The sequence below is a fragment of the Loxodonta africana genome, chromosome X (assembly GCF_030014295.1).
Source record: "Loxodonta africana isolate mLoxAfr1 chromosome X, mLoxAfr1.hap2, whole genome shotgun sequence".
Taxonomy (NCBI): domain Eukaryota; kingdom Metazoa; phylum Chordata; class Mammalia; order Proboscidea; family Elephantidae; genus Loxodonta; species Loxodonta africana.
Window position 1 is genome coordinate 172,689,379 of NC_087369.1, and position 20,841 is coordinate 172,710,219.

Sequence of the window (20,841 nt, forward strand, 5' to 3'; positions counted from 1 at the left end):
TAGATCCCACTTGCTTGTGGTGTATACTCCTTTTTTATATGTTGCTGGATTTATTTTGCTGAAGATTTTTGTGTCCATATTTATAAGGTATATTGGCCTCCCTTCCCCTTTTAGGAACTTAGCTGCCCCATGTGTAAAATGATGTCACTGAATTAGACAATCTCCAAGGTCTTTTTCAGTATATATGTTCTCTGATTCTGTGATACTAAGACAAGTAAGAATGACACTGGGCTGACTTGCTACTCCTCTCTCCTGGTTCCATGTCTGGTCTCCTTCCTTCCCTACCCTCATCCTAGGGTAATTAAGAGGCTGAATATTCAATTTTCTTATTTCTTAAATAATTTTATCCTGGCCACACAGATATTCAAGTGGGTATTCTGTCTCCTGATAAGAACTCAGAGAGCCAATACCAGGCAACCCCAAGTCCCATGAAGAGAGTAGATTGAGCTAGGTGCTTCCTGCAGCCTTGGCACCACCCTAGTCCCTTGACTTGTGCATGTCCAGAAAAAGCTGTGACTTACAACAGAAAAGTAAACCCAAAAAAACCACACCAAACCCATTGCAATAATCCCAAAATCCTAAGATGACTTTTTAAAATGTTGTTGTGTGCCATTGAGTTGATTCCAACTTATAGCAGCTCTATAGGACAGAGTGGAACTGCCCTGTGGAGTTTCCAAGGCTGTAACCTTTATGGAAGCAGATTGCCAGGTCTTTCACCCACGGAGTAGCTGATGGGTTCAAACTGCCAACCTTTTGGTTAGCAGCCAAGCACTTAACCACTGTGCCACCAGGGCTCCTTACTTTTTAAAATAGATTTTATTTTTTAGAGCAGTTTTAGGTGTATAGAAAAATTGCACGGCAAGTACAGAGTTCCTTATGCCCCCTCCCCCCAGCCTACAGTTTCCTGTTATTAACATCGTGCATTTCTGTGGTACATTTGTTACAGTAGCTGAACCGATATTGATACATTGTTAATAACTAAGGCCAATAGTTTACATGAGGGTTCCTGTTTGTGTTGTGCAGTTCTGTGGGTTTTGGCAGATGCATAATGTCATGTGTCTACCTTTACAGTATCATGACAAGTAATTTCATTGCCCTAGAAGTGTCCTGTGCTTAAGGTGATTTTTTTAACCTCTAAGTTCTGATGGTTTTATATTTATAAACTTGGGTCATGCCTTTGACTTAGTACCGTGTTTCTCACTTACATGGTTCCTGGTGTTTCTAAAGGAAATCATTTGTTAAAAGTCACACTATACATACAGAATAGTATATAAAACATATAATAATAAAGCCAACACCCATGTACCCATCAGCCAGCTTAAGAAACAGGACATTAAAAATGTCTTCGAAGACTCCTATATCCTCCTCCCTCCCCTGAGAGAAAACCACCAACCTGACTTCTGAGAGCCCACTCTCGGAATACACCCTAGACTCCCTGAGGAGATTTGAGCTCACCCTGGTTAGTTAGATCAGGCACGTTTCCAGACTCTAGTTTTTTTCTGTGTGGGTTTCCACAGACGGCTGGTGTCATCTATTGTGTGTTGACCATTGTTAGTGTCCGTTTTAGACGACGATCTCGGCTTTTTCAATACGTTGTATGATTTTCTGATTACAAGGGTAACGTGCGCTCTTTGCGGTAAACGCAGACGATGCAGAGAAGTGTAGAGAAACCACAAAACCTATCACCTAGGGATACTCATCGTGAACATGCTGGAACACGGTACTTCATTAATGTTCTCTAGCCACGAATATACATTTTGCTTTATTGGCATCACACTGTGTGTCTAGCTTTTGCTTTTTTGTGAAATGTAACATGTATCCAGGGAAGCATGCAAGGCCTAGACCTACCGTTTAAGGAATAAGTATAAAGTGAAAACCTTGTGTGGGTTATAGTCATCGGTATTTATCAAACAGTCAGGTACAGCACCCGAGTAGACCCCCCTGTGCCTTCCTGATCACAGCCCCTCCCTTCCCCTGAGAGGTAACCATTATCCTGACTTTCGGGACCATCATTTTCTTGCTTATCTATGTAGTTTTTCCACTTATTGATGGACTCTTAAGGAAGCAATTACTTCATTTTGAAAAACTGAGTGGCAAGCACAAACCTAGGTATGTAAGGAAAAAGTCATATTCCACTATTAGATGAAAGCTTCCAGAAGAAGAGCTGAGCAGTCCCTGGCCATCATCAGCCCCCAGCTTCCCTCCTGGGGAGTCAGTGGCTCAAGTCACAGTGAGCTTTGGAAAGCCCAGTCAGGACATCTGGCAGAGCTGTGACATGGTGCTGGACACGCAGAGGAACTATGGTCAGAGGGATCAGGCTACTCTCTGTTTTCTGCTTTCAAGCTCACCATGGCCTGCCCCAGTTCCTCCAGCTCTCAGATGTGGGATGACACCAGTGTCCTCAGTTGATCTAGGTATCAGGAGATCAGAGCAGGAAATTCACTGGCAAATGGTCAAGCCAGAGAATAAGCCCCCAGATCTCGGCCAGGGTGGGGAGGGGCAGATGCCCAGGGACATGGAGTTGGGAGGGAGTCCCTGGGTGGTGCAAATGGTCAACACGCTCAGCCATTAACTGAAAGATTGGAGGTTCAAATCCACCCAGGGGTGGCTCGGAAGAAAGACCTGGCTATCTTCCGAAAAGTCAGCCATTGAAAACCCTGTGGAGCACAGTTGTGCTCTGACACACATGGGGTGATCACAAGTCAGAGTCAACTCGACCGCAACTGGCGGTGGTGGGCCAGCTTCTTCAACAGCTTCCAGCCGACCCCCGTCACATTAACCCCCCTTCACCTGACTGTACCAGGGACAACCCGGGGCCCCTGTTCCTGAGCCTGTGGAAGATTCCGCCATAGCTGGTTTTCAGCTTTCTCTCTGCCTCCCCGTGATTCAGCATCTTGGGTCTGTTCAGTCAGCTTCGGAAATCATGGTGCTGTGATCTCCTCTCCGGGTCTCTCTAACCTTGTGAGATTGTGTCTTTAAAAACAAAACGAGACATTAAAACTGACTGTAGTTTTAATGAGGCTTTGGGAGGCAGTGAATTTAGATGCATGTATTAAATCTGCTAGCTAAATCTGGAAGTCTCCAAAGGAAATCCTGCTGCTCCCTTCCTTGGTTGCCCGAATGTGACAGTGAGTTGGACGCCTCCTTTGGAAGCCTGGGCTTGTCAGCTGCGAGCCACTGAGGGGACTCCAGGGTGGGGGATATAAAGAAGAAGCATAAGGGTTATGCTTTGAACATTGCTTGGTCTTGAAGTCTTTTTAGCATTTGTGATGAAGAGCCTGGAATTTGGAGTAAGTCAGGTCTCGGTTCAGCTCCTAGCTCTGCCACTTGCTTAGGTATGACTTTGAGCAAGTTGCTTAGCTTCTCTGAACCTTATTTTCCTCACCTGTAGCATGGGTTTAATAATGGTACCCATCTTTCAGGGTTGCCGTGGGGATTAAATGACAGAAAATTTGTAAAGCGTTTCACTCAGTGTCTGGCGCATGGTACTTGTTCAGTACATGGCAGCTATTATCGTCATCATCATCGCGAGACAATAGAAATTTTCCGGAAGCTGTCAGAGCAACTAGTGCCACAGGCCTCTTCAGGCTGCTAAGCCTCTGGACTCCAGAGAGCCTGGGTGTACTTCCCCTCTGTCCCAGCTTCTGAGGCTTCCAGGAGCAGTCCTCGGCCCACCTCGCTGCCTGAATAATTCCTAGGGACCCACCTAGCCCAACAGACCACACACAGTCCTCATACTGACAGCATTGCCATGCCACGAAAATGCCCAACAGACTGGCAGGTTTTCTGTAAGAAACCACAATGCCCAGCCTGGACATCAGCAATGCATGGCAGCGTGGTTCTGTGGGAGATACAGAGGACTGGGCCCCAGCCTTGGACCAGGCAGCTAAGAGTCCAGTTGCTTATTCACTGGAATTAATTTTTCAGAAAAAAAGATAATTATCCTCAAATTGATGTACACATTATGGATTTTACCTTTTTGGGCTACTGGGTTATTTTTTCCCCTCTAGCAAAGTAGCAATTTACCACTTGAACTTAATCCTGTGATTAAATTCAAACGCTAAGGAATAGCTAAGTGAACTTGATTCTGGAGCCCTAGACATTTAAACTTTGAAACATTAAAGCTAAATTGGGTACGTTTATAGAGGTAAAACCCAGAAAAGTTTGGACTCTTCCAGAGCTCCCGGAGGGGGTACCCTGCTCAAAGAAAACTGACTTTTACAAAATGCAAGTCCATGAAACAGAGCCATCAAACGGGCGGGATTGGTGCTTTGTTGTTTTTGTCGTGGGCCATTGAGTCAATTTTTGACTCATAGTGACCCCATGTGACAGAGTAGAATTTCCCCATAGGGCTCCCTGGGCTGTAATCTTTATGGGAACAGCTTGCCAGGTCTTTTCTCCAGCAGAGCCACGGTGGGCTTGAACCACCAACCTTTGTGTTAGCAGCCAAGCACTTAACCCTTTGCATCACTAGGTCTTCTTGGTATTCTGCAGAATTTCTTTAGTGAGCCCTGCTTCCCTCTTGTACTACATGTATCGTAACATAAATCCCCCAACTTGGAGTGCTCTTCATGTTAGGATACAGTTATTGTAGAACGAAAAGGACACCTGGGTTGCACAGTAGCCAGCCCCACAACCATTGCACAGCTGTGGGCCCTAGCGGCCCTCTGGAATCTTCTACTGCCAGTCTGCTTGTTGCAATATAAAGATTTCAGCTGGGTGACTTGATAACTCTGAACCCAGAACATGGGCTTTGAAGCCAGGCAATACCTGGGTTCTAGTCCAAGCTCTGGTACTTACTAACGAATGACCTTGAGCGAGTTGCCTATTCTCTTTGTGCCTCAGTTTCCTCATCTGTACAATGAGGATCATAATACTACTGCCTGATAGAATTGTTATGAGGATTAATTAGTTGAAATAACCCTTGGAAAGGGCTGAGCCCAGTGCCTTACGCTGAGTAAGTTCCCAACAATGCCTCTACTAGCATCATCATTTATCATTATTATTAGTTTGTTTTACCAATAGCTACGACAATGAACTCAGACATACTAATGATCACGAAGATAGTGCAGGACCAGGCAGTGTTTCATTGTGTTATACATAAGGTCAACACAAATTGGAGCCAACTCGACGGCAACTAACAACATGTCACCAAAAGATAGGAGAGGCGATAGGCCTGCTGTGCCATGCTGGCCAGACCACCCCTAGAGCAGCATGGTCAGTTCCAGGCTAATCCGTGTGAAATCCGCAGGCCTGTGCCTGGAGCATAGTAAAAGTGCTAATACATGGCAGGAGTATTACTGTTAATTAATACTAGCACTAATTGTTTTTTTAACTAACCTTCCAAGAGTACCTGCAACATGTCAGGCCCTTCATGTGTGTTAATTCGATCACAAGCCCCACCACTCTATGTATTATGTACAATCAATACCCCTTTCACAGATGAAGAAACTGAGGCACAGAAAGATTAAATAACTTCCCCAAAGTGGCATAACTAGGAAGTGGCAAATCTACGATTCAAGCCCAGACCCTCTTTTTCCAGAGCCCAAATCCTTAGCCGCCATGCTTACAGAACTGTGCTCTCCAGTACTGCAGCCAGCAGCAATACTTGGCTATTTATATTTTAATTAATTAAAATTAAAGTAGACTTTCAGTTTCTCACTCACACTCGCCACATCTCAGGTGCTCAATAACCACATGTGGCCGTGGCTACCATATTGGACAGTGCCGCTGTAGAACATTCTGTTCTTTCTACTGTGATGGCTCTTCATCATCACAGAAAGTTCCATCAGATGGTGCTGCGTACAGAGCTTCAGCGGTTCCATGACTTACGAAAGCTCAGAATGGAGCTGCATACCTTTTTTTGTATAGTTAATAATAGACACATAATTGTCATATATTGATGTTCCATCTGCAGTTAGCCAAGCAGGGAAGGGCAAGCAAGAGGCCAAGACTTGGCTTGCATTACAGTTTCCTGTTCTCCCAGTACGTTACTTGACATTTACAGTCGTCTCCTGTCACCTATGACATGTGGAGACATTCACCAATTTGTCCAAAGATCCAGATTCTTCCATGGCCCTGACTGACTCTTTGGGCTACGTGGCTAACATTTCGTGCCTGGCATATTCATCTCACTAGTGACTTGAAAAACTGGGGCTGGTGTCTGAAGTCAACCCAGCATGGAGGACCTGGGCTCTGAGAGTCTCTGTACACTCTCCAAGCCTTCACATTCCTCTCCTGGGCTCTCTCCGCTCACCTCTCTCACGTGGTTAGGCATGACCAGAGAAAGAAAAGCAGCAGTTCAAGATTCATTGCCTGAGCTCCCGAGATGATTAAGTCCAGAAACCTGCAAGCTCCCAGAAGCCAGCAGGGTTACAGTAAATCGCCATAGCCTTGTGAATGCATGTATACCTCCTTCTGAACTGCCATAGTGGAGAATATGAGACCAAATTCTAATCCAGTCAATAATTCATAAAGTAAGAGCAGTCATCCACTTCTCACAAAGCAGCTGAATAAGTCTGAGGCTCAGCCGTAGTCTCAGCTCCTTGCTCTAGAGCCCATATGAGCTAAGGTGATGTTGCAGAATAGGCAACAAGTCTGCTTTCTTCCATGTGAGCAGCGAAGGAGCACCTGGCTGTTCCCCTCCACGTGTGGAGAAGGAACCCATGGACTTCTAGACCCAGGACGGGCATGGTTGTTAGTCACTCCGTAGTGGGCAAAAGTGCAGCCTCTGAAAGCAGATCCAGGTCTGTCCCCCTGTTTGCCGCTGCTGGTTTGTAAACTAGGGGTAATCTCCACGGCATGTGTGCACACTTCATGCTCAATAGATGATGTCAGTTTCATTGTGTGATTATGACCACTCTATTCTTTTTTATTCTGCTGGTGGGTATTCTGCTGGTGGGTTTTGTAAACCCAGCAACACTGAAAAAGGATGAGTTAAGGTGCTAAAGGTGGATACAGGCTCAGTTTATCATTGCTGTTGATACTAAAAAGAGACCAGCATGGTGCTGACCAGATTATAATCTCCCCAGTGCCTGAGACATCATTTCATGCTCACAGTAAAGTCACTTGAACTTGGCAAGCATTTACTGAGCCCTTTGCCTGTACCAGGCACCTTCTGGGCACCAGAGGGATTTCGAGGCGACTGAGACTTGGACCAGCAGGAATGTTCAGTCAACCCAGAATGTTCAGCCCTAGGAGCTGGACCTCAAAGGTGGTCAGGATTCCTGGGATTTCTGGCGTGGAAACTTAAAGAGTGTTCCAGGCTGGGCAAACCAAGCACATGAGATCGACAACACGCCGCAGCCTGTCTGGAGAACCCTGAGGGAATTGCCATGAATGGTTTATGGCACCATGGAACCTGGCTGCAAGGAGGCTGGGAAGCCAAAAGATGGAAAGCGATACAGGCAGTGCTTAGCAGGGTGCATTTGTGTCTCTACGCAAGGGTGAGCCGTGGGAGGGGTTTGAAGAAAGAGGGAGCCTGGGCCAACATGTTCCAGCAAGCCACCTGGCAGTCATTGGAAGCCCAGGGTCGTGCAATGAGTGGGTGTGATCTCTGCAAAATTGGACACCAGGCACCCACTATCAGACCACCTACCCCATGATCTAATTCTATGAAATTTGGAATAATGTAGAGCCAGCCAGTCCCAAGAGCTAGTAATCATGCCCTTCAATGATTGTTTTACTGGTTTTCTGAGATTTCCAGTGATTCCAAAGAGAGGACTAGACTTACTGTATGTTTGGGAACTTCTGGAACTGGAAACGTCCAAAACAACCTGTTCTTTGGGGGCTGGGTCTCACACTTAAAGGGTGTGTGTTTAGCAGTTTCTTTTCCTAATTAGATAAAGTGGAGAAAATGCTGTAAAGCTCTCAGTCAGCAGAATCAAGTTTGAATCCCGTCTATTTTATTTATTTCATCTTTAACTGGAGGTGGCACTGGTCTGAGAAGTGCCAGTTGCCATTCTGCACCACTGGAATAAGTGACTCCTGGCCACTCCTGATGGCAGCTCTGGCAGAACTTCCCATGCTGTAGGGGTATCTTCCATCACCAGAAGGTGCCATGTGCCATCTGCAGTTTTTCTCTGCCTCACGGACCACTGAGGCCCTTCGAGCCTGTGTTCATGCCGCCGAGAGTCCTGTTTCTTGACCCCTCACTAGTATCCAACAAGTCACATTACACTGCTAGGGATTCCTGAGCAAAAACTTCACTTCTCTCTAAATAAACCCATTATTGCTTCTAGAATGCGTCATCAGGTAGTGGGCAAGTAAGAAGAACTCAATTAATATTTCCGTCTTGGGGTCTTTAAACTCCAATGTGGCTTTAAAATATTGTTGAAAACTATCAAGGAGCTAGGTATACAGGCATAAAGAATTGTCATTGGTCGAAAGTGATGTTTCTGCCCCAAGGACAAGTGGGAGCTTTAAGAAATGAAGGTGCAGATGGTCAAGGAGCTCAGCTCTGTAATATCAAAAGACCCAGGAAGCGGGGCACTGAGCCCTCTCCAGCTGGGGACTGTGCCGTCAGAATGGCAAGAAGTCTTTTCACCAGCACACTGGGTTCACTGGATCAGAATAGTTCATCTTCCTTTTTGAGGTGTTTTTTTTTTTTTTGAGGGCGTATCATCTCTTAAGTTAGATTGTCTTCACGTTTCCATATTTGTATTCCCATTCTTATGTATTTATAATTTGCTCTTAAATTTTTCTCTGCCCTTCTTTAAAACGTTGCTTATACCTTTTGTAATGGCACATTTTAACAGCTTCTGCATTTCCAAAATAGCTTCCCATATGGCAGGCTAATGATGGAACACACACACACCAAGACAAACTACATGTGGCTTGGGAGCCAGGCAAGGCTGGTTTTGCATCCTGCTCTGCTGCTAACTAGCTGTGTGACTTTGGGCAAATTACTTAACCTCTCTGAGCCCCTGTTTCCTCAACTGTAGAATAAAAACAATAACAGTTTTTGCCTCACGTACACCTGTTTATAAGGACTGGGTGAGATAAAAACATTGTAATCCCTTGGATTAGAGCCTAGAACATAGCAAGTGCTCCATAAATTCAGTAGTGACAGGCTTTCTTCTCATTTCAAATGAAGTATCTAAGCATCTACTTGAAGATTTGCCCACAATAGGTGCTTAGTGAGTGTTTATTGCCATGAATCGAATTGACTCCAACTGTTTAGCTTTGTGCTGAACACATTCTTCAACTCGGGGGTGAAGAGTTTCCTCTTCTCTGGGATGTTTGGTCATAGACACAGATGTTCCCTCACAGCTCAGGGCTTCTGAGGACAGCCTGAGAGTGAAGACGCTGTGTCCCATAGAGAGAAGGCTTCCGTTTATCAAGGCGAGCTTCCCCATCCTCTTGACAGGACTGTGTCAGCTGCTCATTTGAGGTCTGAAGCTTTCCCCTGATATGGCAATCAAAGATGAGGTTTTCTTAATTGCCTTTGGCTAAAAGAACTGGGTCATCTGTTCCACTTGGGTGAAATCCTTATCTTCTGAAGCAGGTTGGGAAGGCAAGGTGCCACCCACACTGAGTCCTGAAGCCATGGGGCCCAGGAGGGGTGAAGGCCAGTGAGGCTATATGGTTCAGGCGCACTTGGCTGTTGGGAGAGTTACACTTGCTTGTTTTGGTCTTGCACTCACCATTTGGTTTTACAGATTCATCAGCATGTCTACATACACACCAACTTAGGGTTGGTGCACAGTGTTGTGGGGCGGGATAGAGGGAGGAATGGCCAGTGGTTAAAGTCATTGAAGATAAACCAGCCTGATTTCTCTTTTCAAGAAGACGGTAATGGCTCAAGACAGGGGGTTCTTAACATGAGATCCAGGGGTGGGGTCAAGTGGGCCAGAAACCCCTGATACTTGTCTGCAAAATGCTGGTGGGCTGGGGAGGGCAAGGCACCACCGTCCGGGCATCAGTCTGTGGAGACAGACCATAGCTTTAAACTGAGTCTGAGAAGCCCGTGATCCAAGGAAAGCTAAGAGCACCCCCTCCAGTTTGTGTGTATAAACATCACACCCAGAGAACAGAGCTAGGCAGTCAGGTGGTTGACAAGATCGGTCACAACCATCTCGTGGCCAGGCCGCTGACAGACTGTTCAATCGGTTGTTGTAGAGTCATGTAGACAAAGCCTGCAAGCTTGGGGAAGCCAGGCCCCCCCAGGTCAGCCTCGGGCGGCAGCCCCCGTCCTACCAGGCGCTGGGGAGTGAGCCCTTTCTGCCCGGCAGCTCCTTTGCTCATGAGCTGGCCCGAGTCACCTCCTCGCACAGCACCTCAGAGGCAGCGCCCTGGGGCGGCTGGGATCCGAAGGCCTGGAGGCAGGTGCCTGGTCCACTGCTACCTAGCTGCGACGCTGCAGGTAAGTCACTCCCCCTTGCGCCTCGCTTTCCTCATCTGCCAACTGGGGCGCAGTCCCCTGCTCAGCCTGCCCGCCCGCCTCACAAGGGTGTTGGGAGGAACACAGGAGGTGACAGGTCCGAAGGAAGGCCCTTGACAACCTGTAAAGCTCTGTACACCTCTGAGGGAGTTCTAGCGCTTTCTCGCTCTGCTTCTTCTCTGCTTTCTCCTGGGCCTTCTTTCTCAAAGGGACCACCCAAGGCAAGCCTCAGGGAAAGGAGTGGGGACAGCCGGTGCAATTGCTCGCTCCCTCTGCAGTATGCCTTCCAGAATTCCACTTCCTCACTGGCCTGTCTGACCCTATGACCAGACTGTGAGCTTACCGGGGTCAGGCTGTGCTTCTGCACCTCCAGCCCCCTCCCAGTGCCCACCTGCTCCATGCCTAGTGGCTGCTTGGGAAGGGCCTCTGGTGCCAGCGAGCTGATGTGGCCCCTGCTTCGCTGTCTTTGACCTTACCCAGGACTTGAGCCCCATGGAAGTGGAAAGTTGGGTTGTCCCCCTGGAGGTCTGGCAGCCCGGGACGGCAGGCAGAAGGAGCACACACCAAGCCTGTCCAAGATGGTGGGGTGTTCGGATCATCCTTGAGTGCCCGGAGTCTAGAAGGGATGGCATGACTTGCCCCAAAGGGCCACACAAGTGCTTACGAGAGCAAGATGGGGGTGGCCAGTCCGAGCCGGCCTTAGCAGAGGCCTGCCCTTGGATGGTGGAGTGCTGTTCTGACGCCTGACATGTTAGTATGCACAGGATGTCAGCCCCTGTGTGCTGAGAAACCTGGAGAAGTGAACATTTTCTCAGTGATAGTGATCAGAAGATAGCTGTCAAACTGAAAGGGCCTCCCAGGATTCGGGCCTTTAATGGAAATTCAGCCGCGTCCTTTCATCCTGGCTGCCTCAGCCGCCGCTTGCGTTGGAAGGCTATTGATTTTTCCCTCCCTCGCTCTTTTTTTCCCCTTCTCTGTGTGCTCCTGGAATGCCCTCGCACTCTTCAGCTGTTCACTCTTCTGCACCAAGCGTCCAGAGAGGCAGAATGAGCAAACGGCCAGGGAAGTCGCCCACTCCAAATGTTGCTGTTTGCACCCCGGTCTGCCTTGCCTGGCCCTGCCTTGCCTTCAGAAGCCACAAGTGAGGGGATCCCAGCTAGCTTGGCTCAAGAATTTTGATTTCCCACCTGATTCTCACTCTTCCCAAGTCACCTCGCACCCCCTTAACTGCTCTCGGCAACTGTGGAAGTCGGGCCCTCCCCGGGGGCTAGGGGGCAGGCCCCACATTGTCAAAAGGCTCCCCCTCAGCCTCGCTGCACCTCACCAGCCCAGCCGATGATTCAGGCACAGGGAAGAAGAGAGGCTAGCTGGAAGGACACAGGTTTCCTCTGCCCAGGGATCATTCCCAGCATTTCAACCAAGCCCTTCCGGAACCAGCCAGCCCCAAAACCACCAAGCCTGAGGAGGAGTCGGAATGGAGTTTACACAGTTGTAGGTCAAGTGGAAAGACAGACCTCGCAGGGCGAAAAAAAAGATGACCTAGGGATCTCGGCCATTTGTTTTAGTTGTGGTGGTGGTGTTTTTTAAAAATGTATTGTGGTAAAATATAGATCACAAAACGTTTGCCACTTCAACCATCTGTAAGCGTCCAATTCAGTGACATTGCTTATGCTCATCAAGTTGTGCAACCATCACCACCGAAGTGTTTCATCGCCTCAGACGGAAACTCAGTGCCCCTTCAGCAATATCTCCCTCAGCCATTGGTTTTGATGGCGCTTTATTTAGTGAAGCCCCCAGTGGCAGCTCCAGGTTAGCTCAGGCCCATAGGCAGCCATGTTACCAGGAGGTAGGTCCCCAACTCCTGGGCCAGGGCCCAAGGGCCAAAGGAAGCCCCCAGCAGGCCGGTGTGGCCCCAGGTTTTGCCCAACTTCTAGAACGATGTGGCAGCTATCAGTTCATCCTCAGGGCCCCACGCACTGACCCAACGTGTCTGCCATTGCCTGCCCATGCTTGAGCCCTTCAGCCAGTTCTGTTTTCTCGAAAACACACATCACTGTCTGAAATGATCTCTGGTGATTTGCCGTATCTGTGGGCTTCCCCCTTGGTTTTAAGTTCCATGAGAGTAGAGATGGCACAGTGATATCCCCGTGCCTGGGACAGTGCCTACACCACAACAGGCCTACCATAAATGATTGTCACCTGAAGGGTGATGAACTGACTGATGGGGCTGCCCAGTCATCCCCATCCTCCCATCCTGTACTTGGGTTGATAGGTTCAGGATCAATGAGCACGGAAAAACACTGAGCTAAGGCAATGCCAAGGGCAGGTGCTCAGTAAGCCCCACCCCAGATCTTGGCCCCAGCAGTCCCTGGGAAGGAGAAGTGGCTTGACAGCACACTCATCACTCACCGTTGTCATGCTTCCCCTGGAGACATTCTAGAGAAACTGAGTCACAGTCTCTTAGAGTTAAGAGGGGCCAAGGATTTCGCTGACTCTTGCCTGCCATGCATTTATAGGAAGCCCCCTCTATGACACTCCTGCCAAATATCCTGTGGTTGCATATCTGTGGTGACAGAGAGCTCACCCCTTCCCCAGGCAGCCTCTTTCATCTTTGAACACATGTTTTTATTAGAAAGAGCTTCCTTGGATTGAGCTGAAGTCTGCCCCCCTGCAACTCCTCCTCCTTAGCCCTGGTTCTGTCCTCAGGGCTCCATGGAGCCAGGATCCCCAGCCTTCCCACCTCCTGTCAGTGCCTTCTGGAATCCAATGGCTGCAGGTATTCCTGGTGGGGTGATGGGAAGGCACATTTCTTCTGCCCACCCCACATCCTACCCATAAGAGTTCCTTTTGGCTTTACCCGCATCACCTGGGCAGTATACAGTGTGACTCTAAAGCCACCAGAGCAACTTCTTATGCCAGCCATTTTAGCACTCAACCATCCAAAGGAATCTTGTCTCCTCCAGAACAGTCGCCTTGGAAACCAGGCACTTGCCCTGCCTTTGGACTATCTATCTCCAAAACTCACACCCTCCTTCCGAGGCAGAGGAATTGACCTCCCTGAAGAGAACGATGTCCCCTCCACAGCACCCCTTTGCCTCTCTTAGGGCATTGATCTGAGAGGTGTTGGGGTGCAGGGACGCCCTCTGGCCTGTGAGCACCTCGACAGCAGGGATCAGCCTGGGTCTTCTTTGCCACCCCCTCAGAGCCCAGCACCGAGCCTTATAAAAAGTTGTTGAATGGAGAAGGAAAATAAATGGTCTTGGAAGGCCAACCCCAAAGAGGAATTCCAGCCTTGTGCTCAGTTCTGGCTTCCTCCTGGGATCCTGGAAGGGCCCTGGAGTCAGCTTCTCCCTGGAGTGGTTTCTGAAGGGCACTGGGGGAAAAGCTTTGCACAGGGCTCTGGTGACAGGGCCTCTGTCTCCCTCCATTCATGGACCACACCAACCAGAGTCCCTCGGCCCCAGTAGTCCCACCCATCGTGGTACGGGAACCGCCAGCATTCAGGTCTTGAGTGTGTGTGCCCCATGCACTAGGCCGTCTGCCTATCATTTCAAAGAAGCCAGAAGGGTGGGTGGCTCTTTCCAAGTCTGGTGTCTTTGGCAAAAACTACAAAAGAAGGTGCCTTCTCTTGTGGGCTAACAAACAAACACAGCCACACTTGAGCTCATTAACCTTTGGGACTCATAGCTGAGTGCCTTCTGCTGTGGTGCAGGCTGGCTCTGCATGGGAGCACCCTGAGACAGGACTTCCCGAGTGGTAGAAAAAGCAATCGCCCTCTCTCCCTCCCTTCTCCTCCTCCCTTCTCCTTCTCCTCCCCTCCTCTTCTCTCCCTTCCCCCTCTTCCTTCATCCCCTTTCTCCTCCTCCTCATCCCCTTCATTCTCTTCCTCCTCCCTTCCCTCTTCCTCTCCCACCTCTCCTTCCTCCTCCACTTGCCCTTCCTCCTCCCCCTTCCCCCCTTCCTTCTCCCTCCTCCTTTCTCCCCTCATCCTCCCCCTCCCTCTTCATCCCCTTTCTCCTCCCCCTCATTCCCTTCATTCTCCCCTTCCTCCCCTTCGTTCTCCTCCCTCCCCTTCCTCTGTCTCTTCCTCCTCCCTAAAAGTGCTTTACAAAATCAGGCTTTGGATCCCTTCCCTGCCTTCCCACAGAAGCGTTTTTCATCTGAGCATCACAGTCGGATGCTCCCTTCCTGGGAACCTCTTGTGGGTATCTGTCTGTGAGGCCTGCTGATTACCTCCCTGCCCTTCTGCTGATCCGCTGCCTCTCCCCCGCCAGTCCCTTGCAGCTAGACAGTCCCTTTGCCCAAGTGATGGAATCAAGAACGAGGCTATTCCTCTTCTGTGGTGATAAAGGGGAGGCACCCAGGTGATGGCACTGGGGACTGGCAGGAGATAGGAGCAGGTGGTGACTGAGGAGGGATGCTGAGCTGGTGGCTGGGCCATGTATTGCGCACCGCTGTGCCCATAGGCAGAGGCTTCTTGGCAGGGGGAGGGTTTAGGCTGGCATTAGTCCTTCTACCAGCCCCCAGAGACAGGCAGGGGCTTTACAGTTTCCTGGGTGTCTGTGAGAAGCTGGCAGAAAGGCAGCCCTTGGACCTGCCTGGGGCCCATCTGTGAACAGGGCCCTTCATGGGGCTTAGAGAGGGCAGCAGGAGAAGAGCCTGGGCCCTTAACTACTTCTCCAGGAGACCTCCTGCTGGATCCAGTCCCAGGCCCATAATGGTGGCCACCATGGGGCCCCCTCGATGCTGCCCCATTATTGTCAGCGCCACCTGGCACGACAAGACACGGTGCCATGACAATTGCAGTCCCAGAAGGAAGAGTCACGTGAGGACCTCCCCCTTAACCGGGCAGATAGAAAGCCACACTTTGCCTGGGCCATCCTTCAGGAGAGGGGCTGAGAGCGAGTGGCCCATCACCAAGCAGCCACTTTCAGTCACTGTTTCCTCCTGGTCACTGAAAACATTGGTCATTTCCTGTTTTCTCCATTTTCCAACGATTCGAATTGTCAGTGTCAAAAGGCAACAACTGTTTTCTTGGGGCTTATCTTTGGAGCACATTGATTCAGAACAAAGGATGGAGCCTCTGGCTGCAAAACAAAGGAAGCACCTTTTCGGGACGGCTGCAGAGAGTGCCCAGGACTGCAAGACCAGGCAAAGCAGAGGCCTGGCTGTGGCCCTGGACGGCCCCTGGGGCGAAGAGGCCAGGGAGGTCCCAGCTGGACGGTGGCAGCACCCCGGGGACCCTAGGGCCTGCAGGCCTGGCCACCACTGCCCGCAGGCTAGGGGGCGATGGTACTGTTTGGACTTGGGAGTTTTTGTCACGATGCTGCCAACCAGACTGTCCCTTCAGTTTCGGATGCTGTGGATTCCATTTCTTCCTGGGATGAACACTTGCACTGTTGAGAAGCGTGTTCCCTCCACCATGGGAATCCTGCCCCAAGCGGCCTTGGGTGGGGTTGTCTTTTCTCCCCACATGCTTCCTGTTGGACTTTCCTGCCCTTCCTCAGCTTTCTCTTGAGTCACACTCTCGAGCCTTCCACCACCACCCACCCCTTACAACTGTGTTATTTGCTAAAATGAATGGGCAGCCAGTGGGGCTGGAGGCAGAGTCAGTGTAAAACTAGCAGGCCCCATGGAACTGGTCCCCAGAAGTAGCCGGCTGGCATGGTGGAAGCCCTGGGCCTGGAAGTAGAAGACATGGCGGTGCCTAGCCATGTGACTTTAAGCAAGTTGTGTAAGCTCTGTGAGCCTCAGCTGTCATATCAGTAAGCTGGGGACCTTCAGTCTTCTGCCCTACCCTCACTGGGCTGGTGTGAGGGTCGAGGGGAAGAACAGAAGTGAAGGGGCTGGGTCGAGGTGGAAGGGCTGTCTCTGTATGCCCACCCCAGGGAGGTGGTCCATCCACCCTGAGCATCTCAGCAGCACCTAGTGTCCCTCCACTTCCCCATGGTGGTGTGGCCTTGGGCAGGTGGTGTGACCCATCATGGGTAATGCTGGGATGCCAGCAATACCCACCTCAAAGGATGAAGGGACATCATCAATGCCAAGTGTTCAGTACAGTGAGCTCTCATGAAGGCAGCTCCCAGGTCCACCACCCACATCCCAGCAGCCCCAGTGCGGGGGTGGGGGGAGCAGAATAAGGACAGGAAGCAGGCTACGGGCGGGATGGAAAGTAACCCCAGGTCTGGTGAACTCACTGCTGTTGTAGTCCTCCCAGTGGCCTGTGTTTGTCCCCTCTGCCTTGGCAGGAACTGGGGCCGGGACAGCTGCCAGGCCCCTGCCGCCCCACCCCTCCCACACCAGTCCTGCTGGCTGGAAAGGAGCCCTGCCGGGGCGGCCCATTTTGCAGGCTCTTGTCTTCACGTATTCTGGCATCTGAGGTAACTCCAGCCAGAGAGCTGGTACGGGGGTACGCTGCCTGACAGAGCTGCCTGGGTCACGGGCACACTAGCAAGCAGGCTTCTTGGGATGGCCCCAGGCGGGCAGAGATGCTGTGAGGCTGTGAGCACTGGACTGGGAGTCCAACCCTGTCCCAGGCACATCCTGGCTCTGAAGGTTTCCCTCAGGCCTTGGGGCCTCCATGAGATTCTCTCCCGGCCATGCCCTTCCCTGGTCCCCCTCCCTCAGCCGACTCACGGCGGCCTGGGCTTGGCTCCTCCACCCGCCCGCCTGGCTGGCTTTGAGACTGCAGACAGGAAGCTCGTCCCATTTGCCCCTGCTCCAGTCAGTCAGGAGGATGAAAGGAAGTTGGCGTGAGGGTTTGGCTACTCCTGGTGTGGGACAATGCGCCATCTGACTGTGGGATCGTCTGCCATTCATGCCAGAATCACCAGGAACACACTTCAGCCCTTTCCCCAAGAGCCCTACAGAGGCTGGACATCCACCGCCAGATTGCCCAGAGTTAGCTTGGCCCCAGCCCAGCATCCTCTGCATGTTCGGCCAGTCTGCACCTGGGTGGTTGGGAGTCAAGTCCCCGCCCTGGTTGCTTATCGTCTCCCAATGCAGCCAGCTGGTCTGGGACTACTGCCTGAGACTGGCATGCCCAGACTCCCATCAGCACTGTGGGCATGGTCTGGCCAAGGCAGAGTAGCATAGGACTGTCACCTCCCTCCTTCTACATACTCTGCTTCTATTAATGCAACCTTATGTGACATTTGCTATCTTGGTGACCACATCTCACTGCTGACCCATCCTGAGCAGATGGACATCCAAAAGGCCTAAATCTTTTTTCTCTGCACTCTCGCTATGAAGCTCTGTCTCCTCTTTCCCCATCCTATGCTGTTGCAGTTGGTTTTTTGAACCCAAGTGTAGACGCCTACTTTTATTTATACCTGTGGACTTTTGCTTGGGAGGGCGGGGCCTGCATGCGAGTGTGTGTTGGTGCGTTCACTCATGCTTTCTGCTCCACCAAAGCCAAGTCCTGGGTCCCCACACAGCGATCCCAAGGCTAATAGTACGTGGTAACTGTTACCTAACATGGCTTTTTCATTTTCTGTTTAGCCAGAGAATCAGAGAGCAGGTCTTACGGCAATGACCCCTGAACAGCGGAGTGCATATATAGCCCAACAGATGAGTCAGTTTCAAGGTAAGCAGTGAAGGTCAATGTTTCTAAAAGGGCACGCAAGGGGGGTGCGTTATGTGTGGGAGTGAGGCAAGAATTCACGTCAGAGTAAGTGGTTCATATTGGGATGTCTCGATGCACTGAAGGAGAGGGGCAGGTCCGAGTGTCAGTTCAACCTCCAGCTAAATAGCACTGGGGTTGGAACTCACATAGAAAGCTGTTCATCCCTTCCCGAGTGCTTAAGTCAGATCCCAATTGAAGGCCAGATCTTAATGACTCAGGAATCACTTTCATTCAAGAGATTGATCAAACAGAGTCAGACCCCTTAGTCACCACCCATCTGTCAGTGTGTCGAACCGTGGAGGCTCACATGTTGCTATGATGCTGGAAGCCATGCCACCGGTATTTCAACTACCAGCAGGGTCAGCCACTGTGGACAGGTTTCACCAGAGCTTCCGGACTCAGACAGACAAGGAAGAAAGACCTGGTGATCTGCTTCCAAAAATTAGCCAATGAGAACCCTATATAGATCATGACAAAGCATTGTCCAATATAGTGGGGGAAGATGAGCCCCCACGGTTGGATGACACTCAAAATACACAGTGGCTGCAATGATGGACTCGAACATACCAAAGATCGTGAGGATGGCTCAGTACCAGGCAACATCTCATTCTGTTGTACATGGGGTCTCCAGGAGTCAGAGCTGACTAACAACAGGTCCCTTAAAGTCATTGCTCCAAATAGGAGAAAAGCGTGTATTAGAATCACCTGGGGGTGCCATGCCCCCAGGGCTCCACTCCTGCCCCCACCCACACACACACTCACCCATTACTGGGGTGACCTTCCGTTTCTCATGGGCTCCTGGGTCATCTCTCAGGTGTGTGGGATGAAAAGGGACTAGGCCAATTCTGCCTCTGCTGGGGTCGCCCATGGCAGCTCTCAGTGTAATCAACCTTTACTAGCTGGAGAGCCACAAACCCAGGCGTGGCCCTACCTGGGGAGCTCACGGACTAGCCAGGGAGACGTATGCCAAGCCATCAGTACACTCTGGTGGAGTTCGATTGGACCAGACCAAGAGCACTCATGGGAGCACTCAGCACTAGTCTGGGGGTGAGGGGAGGCTGGTCACTGCCAACACCTCCAAAATGCCAAGATGGGGGAAGGCAGGTGGTCAGCATCTTTCTTGTAGCCGTTGCTCCTTTATGGTCATGTAGGAACCCCTGTCCATTTGGGCCTGGAACCAGCCTGGCAGAGTTCCACGAGGAATTCTCATGGACGAGTTGCAGGGGTCACCTTGTGAGCGAGATTCTGGCCTAGTTGACAACAGGGACGCTGCCATGATAATAAATAAATCCAGGCACTGTTAGCAGAGAAGAACCCAGTTGTAGGGAGGCGGGTGGCCTCAGGGGAAGATAGACCAGGGCTTGCATCCTCTCTCCACTGCCTCCTACCTGGCCTCAGGCAAACGCAGGCTGCTACCTGTCTCTGTTTCCTCACCCAGAAGCAGGGCGCTCACAAGGTCCTGGTCAGCTCTTTAGGAGGGACACTGATGGCGCTGTGCAACGGCAGTCGCCAACGTCCGCCCTCATGGCATCTTCTGCAGGGAGGCCAGGATGTCCACTCATGCTTGTTTAGACAGGAACTCCAGTGCAGGCCAAGCCAATAACACTTTCTAAGCCCCAGAACAGGCTGGCGGAGCCTGGAGATGAACAGAGTACTGTGCTCCCTCTGTCCTCCCTTGCTCACCCGCAACAGGCTCCCTGCTGGTGGAGGGGCTGAGGAAGCCACACCTCCTGAGACTGTGAGGCTGAACAGACCTGAGCCCTGGGGGAAGGCCTCACTGGCAGTGCTCCCTGCTCCCTCTCCTTCCTTCCTCCCTCCCTCCCTCCCTCCCTCCCTCCCTCCCTTCCTTCCTTCCTTCCATTGCACAGGTCCAGTAGAGGGGCGAGCGGGGCCAGGCCCTGGAGAGAGTGCTGAGCACAGACGCTGGCCTGCTGGAGCTTACCATCAAGTTGGAAAGGCAGATGACTAAGCTGGCATGTCAGCCCACCATGATGTGCTCTGACAGGTGTAGGGGGTCAGGCAGGGGCATCTCGGGGAGTCAGGCACAGGGGCTGTGTCCCTAGGAGCAAAGGTGGTGAGGATGGGGGTGAAGATCAGTAGCTCTCCTCCAGCCACTGCCACCCAAGTCGAGGGTGCCTTTGTAACTGAGCCCACTTCTCTCTATAGCCGTCCAAGAACTAGTCACCTGCAAGTGCAGCCGGACCAAGGCAAGCCCCCACCCCAGCCAGCCCCTGACACCATCCAGAACCCGGCTCCTTCCGAGCAATCTGAATTCAGGAACGACCCCTCCCACCAGGCCCCCCCACCACAGCGCCCTAGACGTGACCTCGCTGAATCCCCGCAAGCAGCCAGCAATCTTCAACTCCGGCCCCCAGTGTCCCCTGCCCCCGAGGTCTGGCCAGCATGCACAGAGTCCCAGGGCATCTCCCCCAGGAGTGCCCCTGCCCGGCTTCCGTCCCAGCCCCCTGGGCATCCAGCCCCTGAGCCCCCACCAGCGCCAACATCCTAGTGTGCCAAGAATGCCCAATGTGTTCAACAATGCCCCGTGGGCGATGGTGGCAGCAGCTGGGACTGCAGCGGTCTCAAGGGGGCCAGCTCCAAGCCATGTAGATAATAGCATTCAGCAGCATTTTGGTAGCAATTCCATCTTCGCCAAGGTACCCATTACAGCGCCTCTGGTTGCCCCGGCATTCCCACCCCAGCAGACAGTTGTGCTGCACAAGCAGATGGCCTCAGGGGGCCCACCTAGCCGGAAGCGGGATGCTGCTCTGGCCAACCGCAACTTCAACCTGCTGGCCAGCCAAAGCCTCAGGCAGAGCCCGGTGCGGGGCCCTGT

At 51.3% G+C, this 20,841-nt stretch overlaps 1 protein-coding gene across 1 annotated transcript in view; it reads left to right on the plus strand.

Annotated features, from left to right (window-relative positions):
• Window positions 1-20,253, plus strand: part of MAMLD1 (mastermind like domain containing 1) — a 61,941-nt gene extending 41,688 nt beyond the window's left edge. The window contains exons 4-6 of the mRNA XM_064277714.1: window positions 10,120-10,363; window positions 17,882-17,966; window positions 20,172-20,253. Of these exons, the coding sequence (XP_064133784.1) occupies window positions 10,120-10,363; window positions 17,882-17,922 (285 nt within the window). The 3' untranslated portion in view covers window positions 17,923-17,966; window positions 20,172-20,253. The remainder of the gene's footprint in view (window positions 1-10,119; window positions 10,364-17,881; window positions 17,967-20,171) is intronic.
• The last annotated feature ends 588 nt before the right edge of the window (window positions 20,254-20,841 follow it).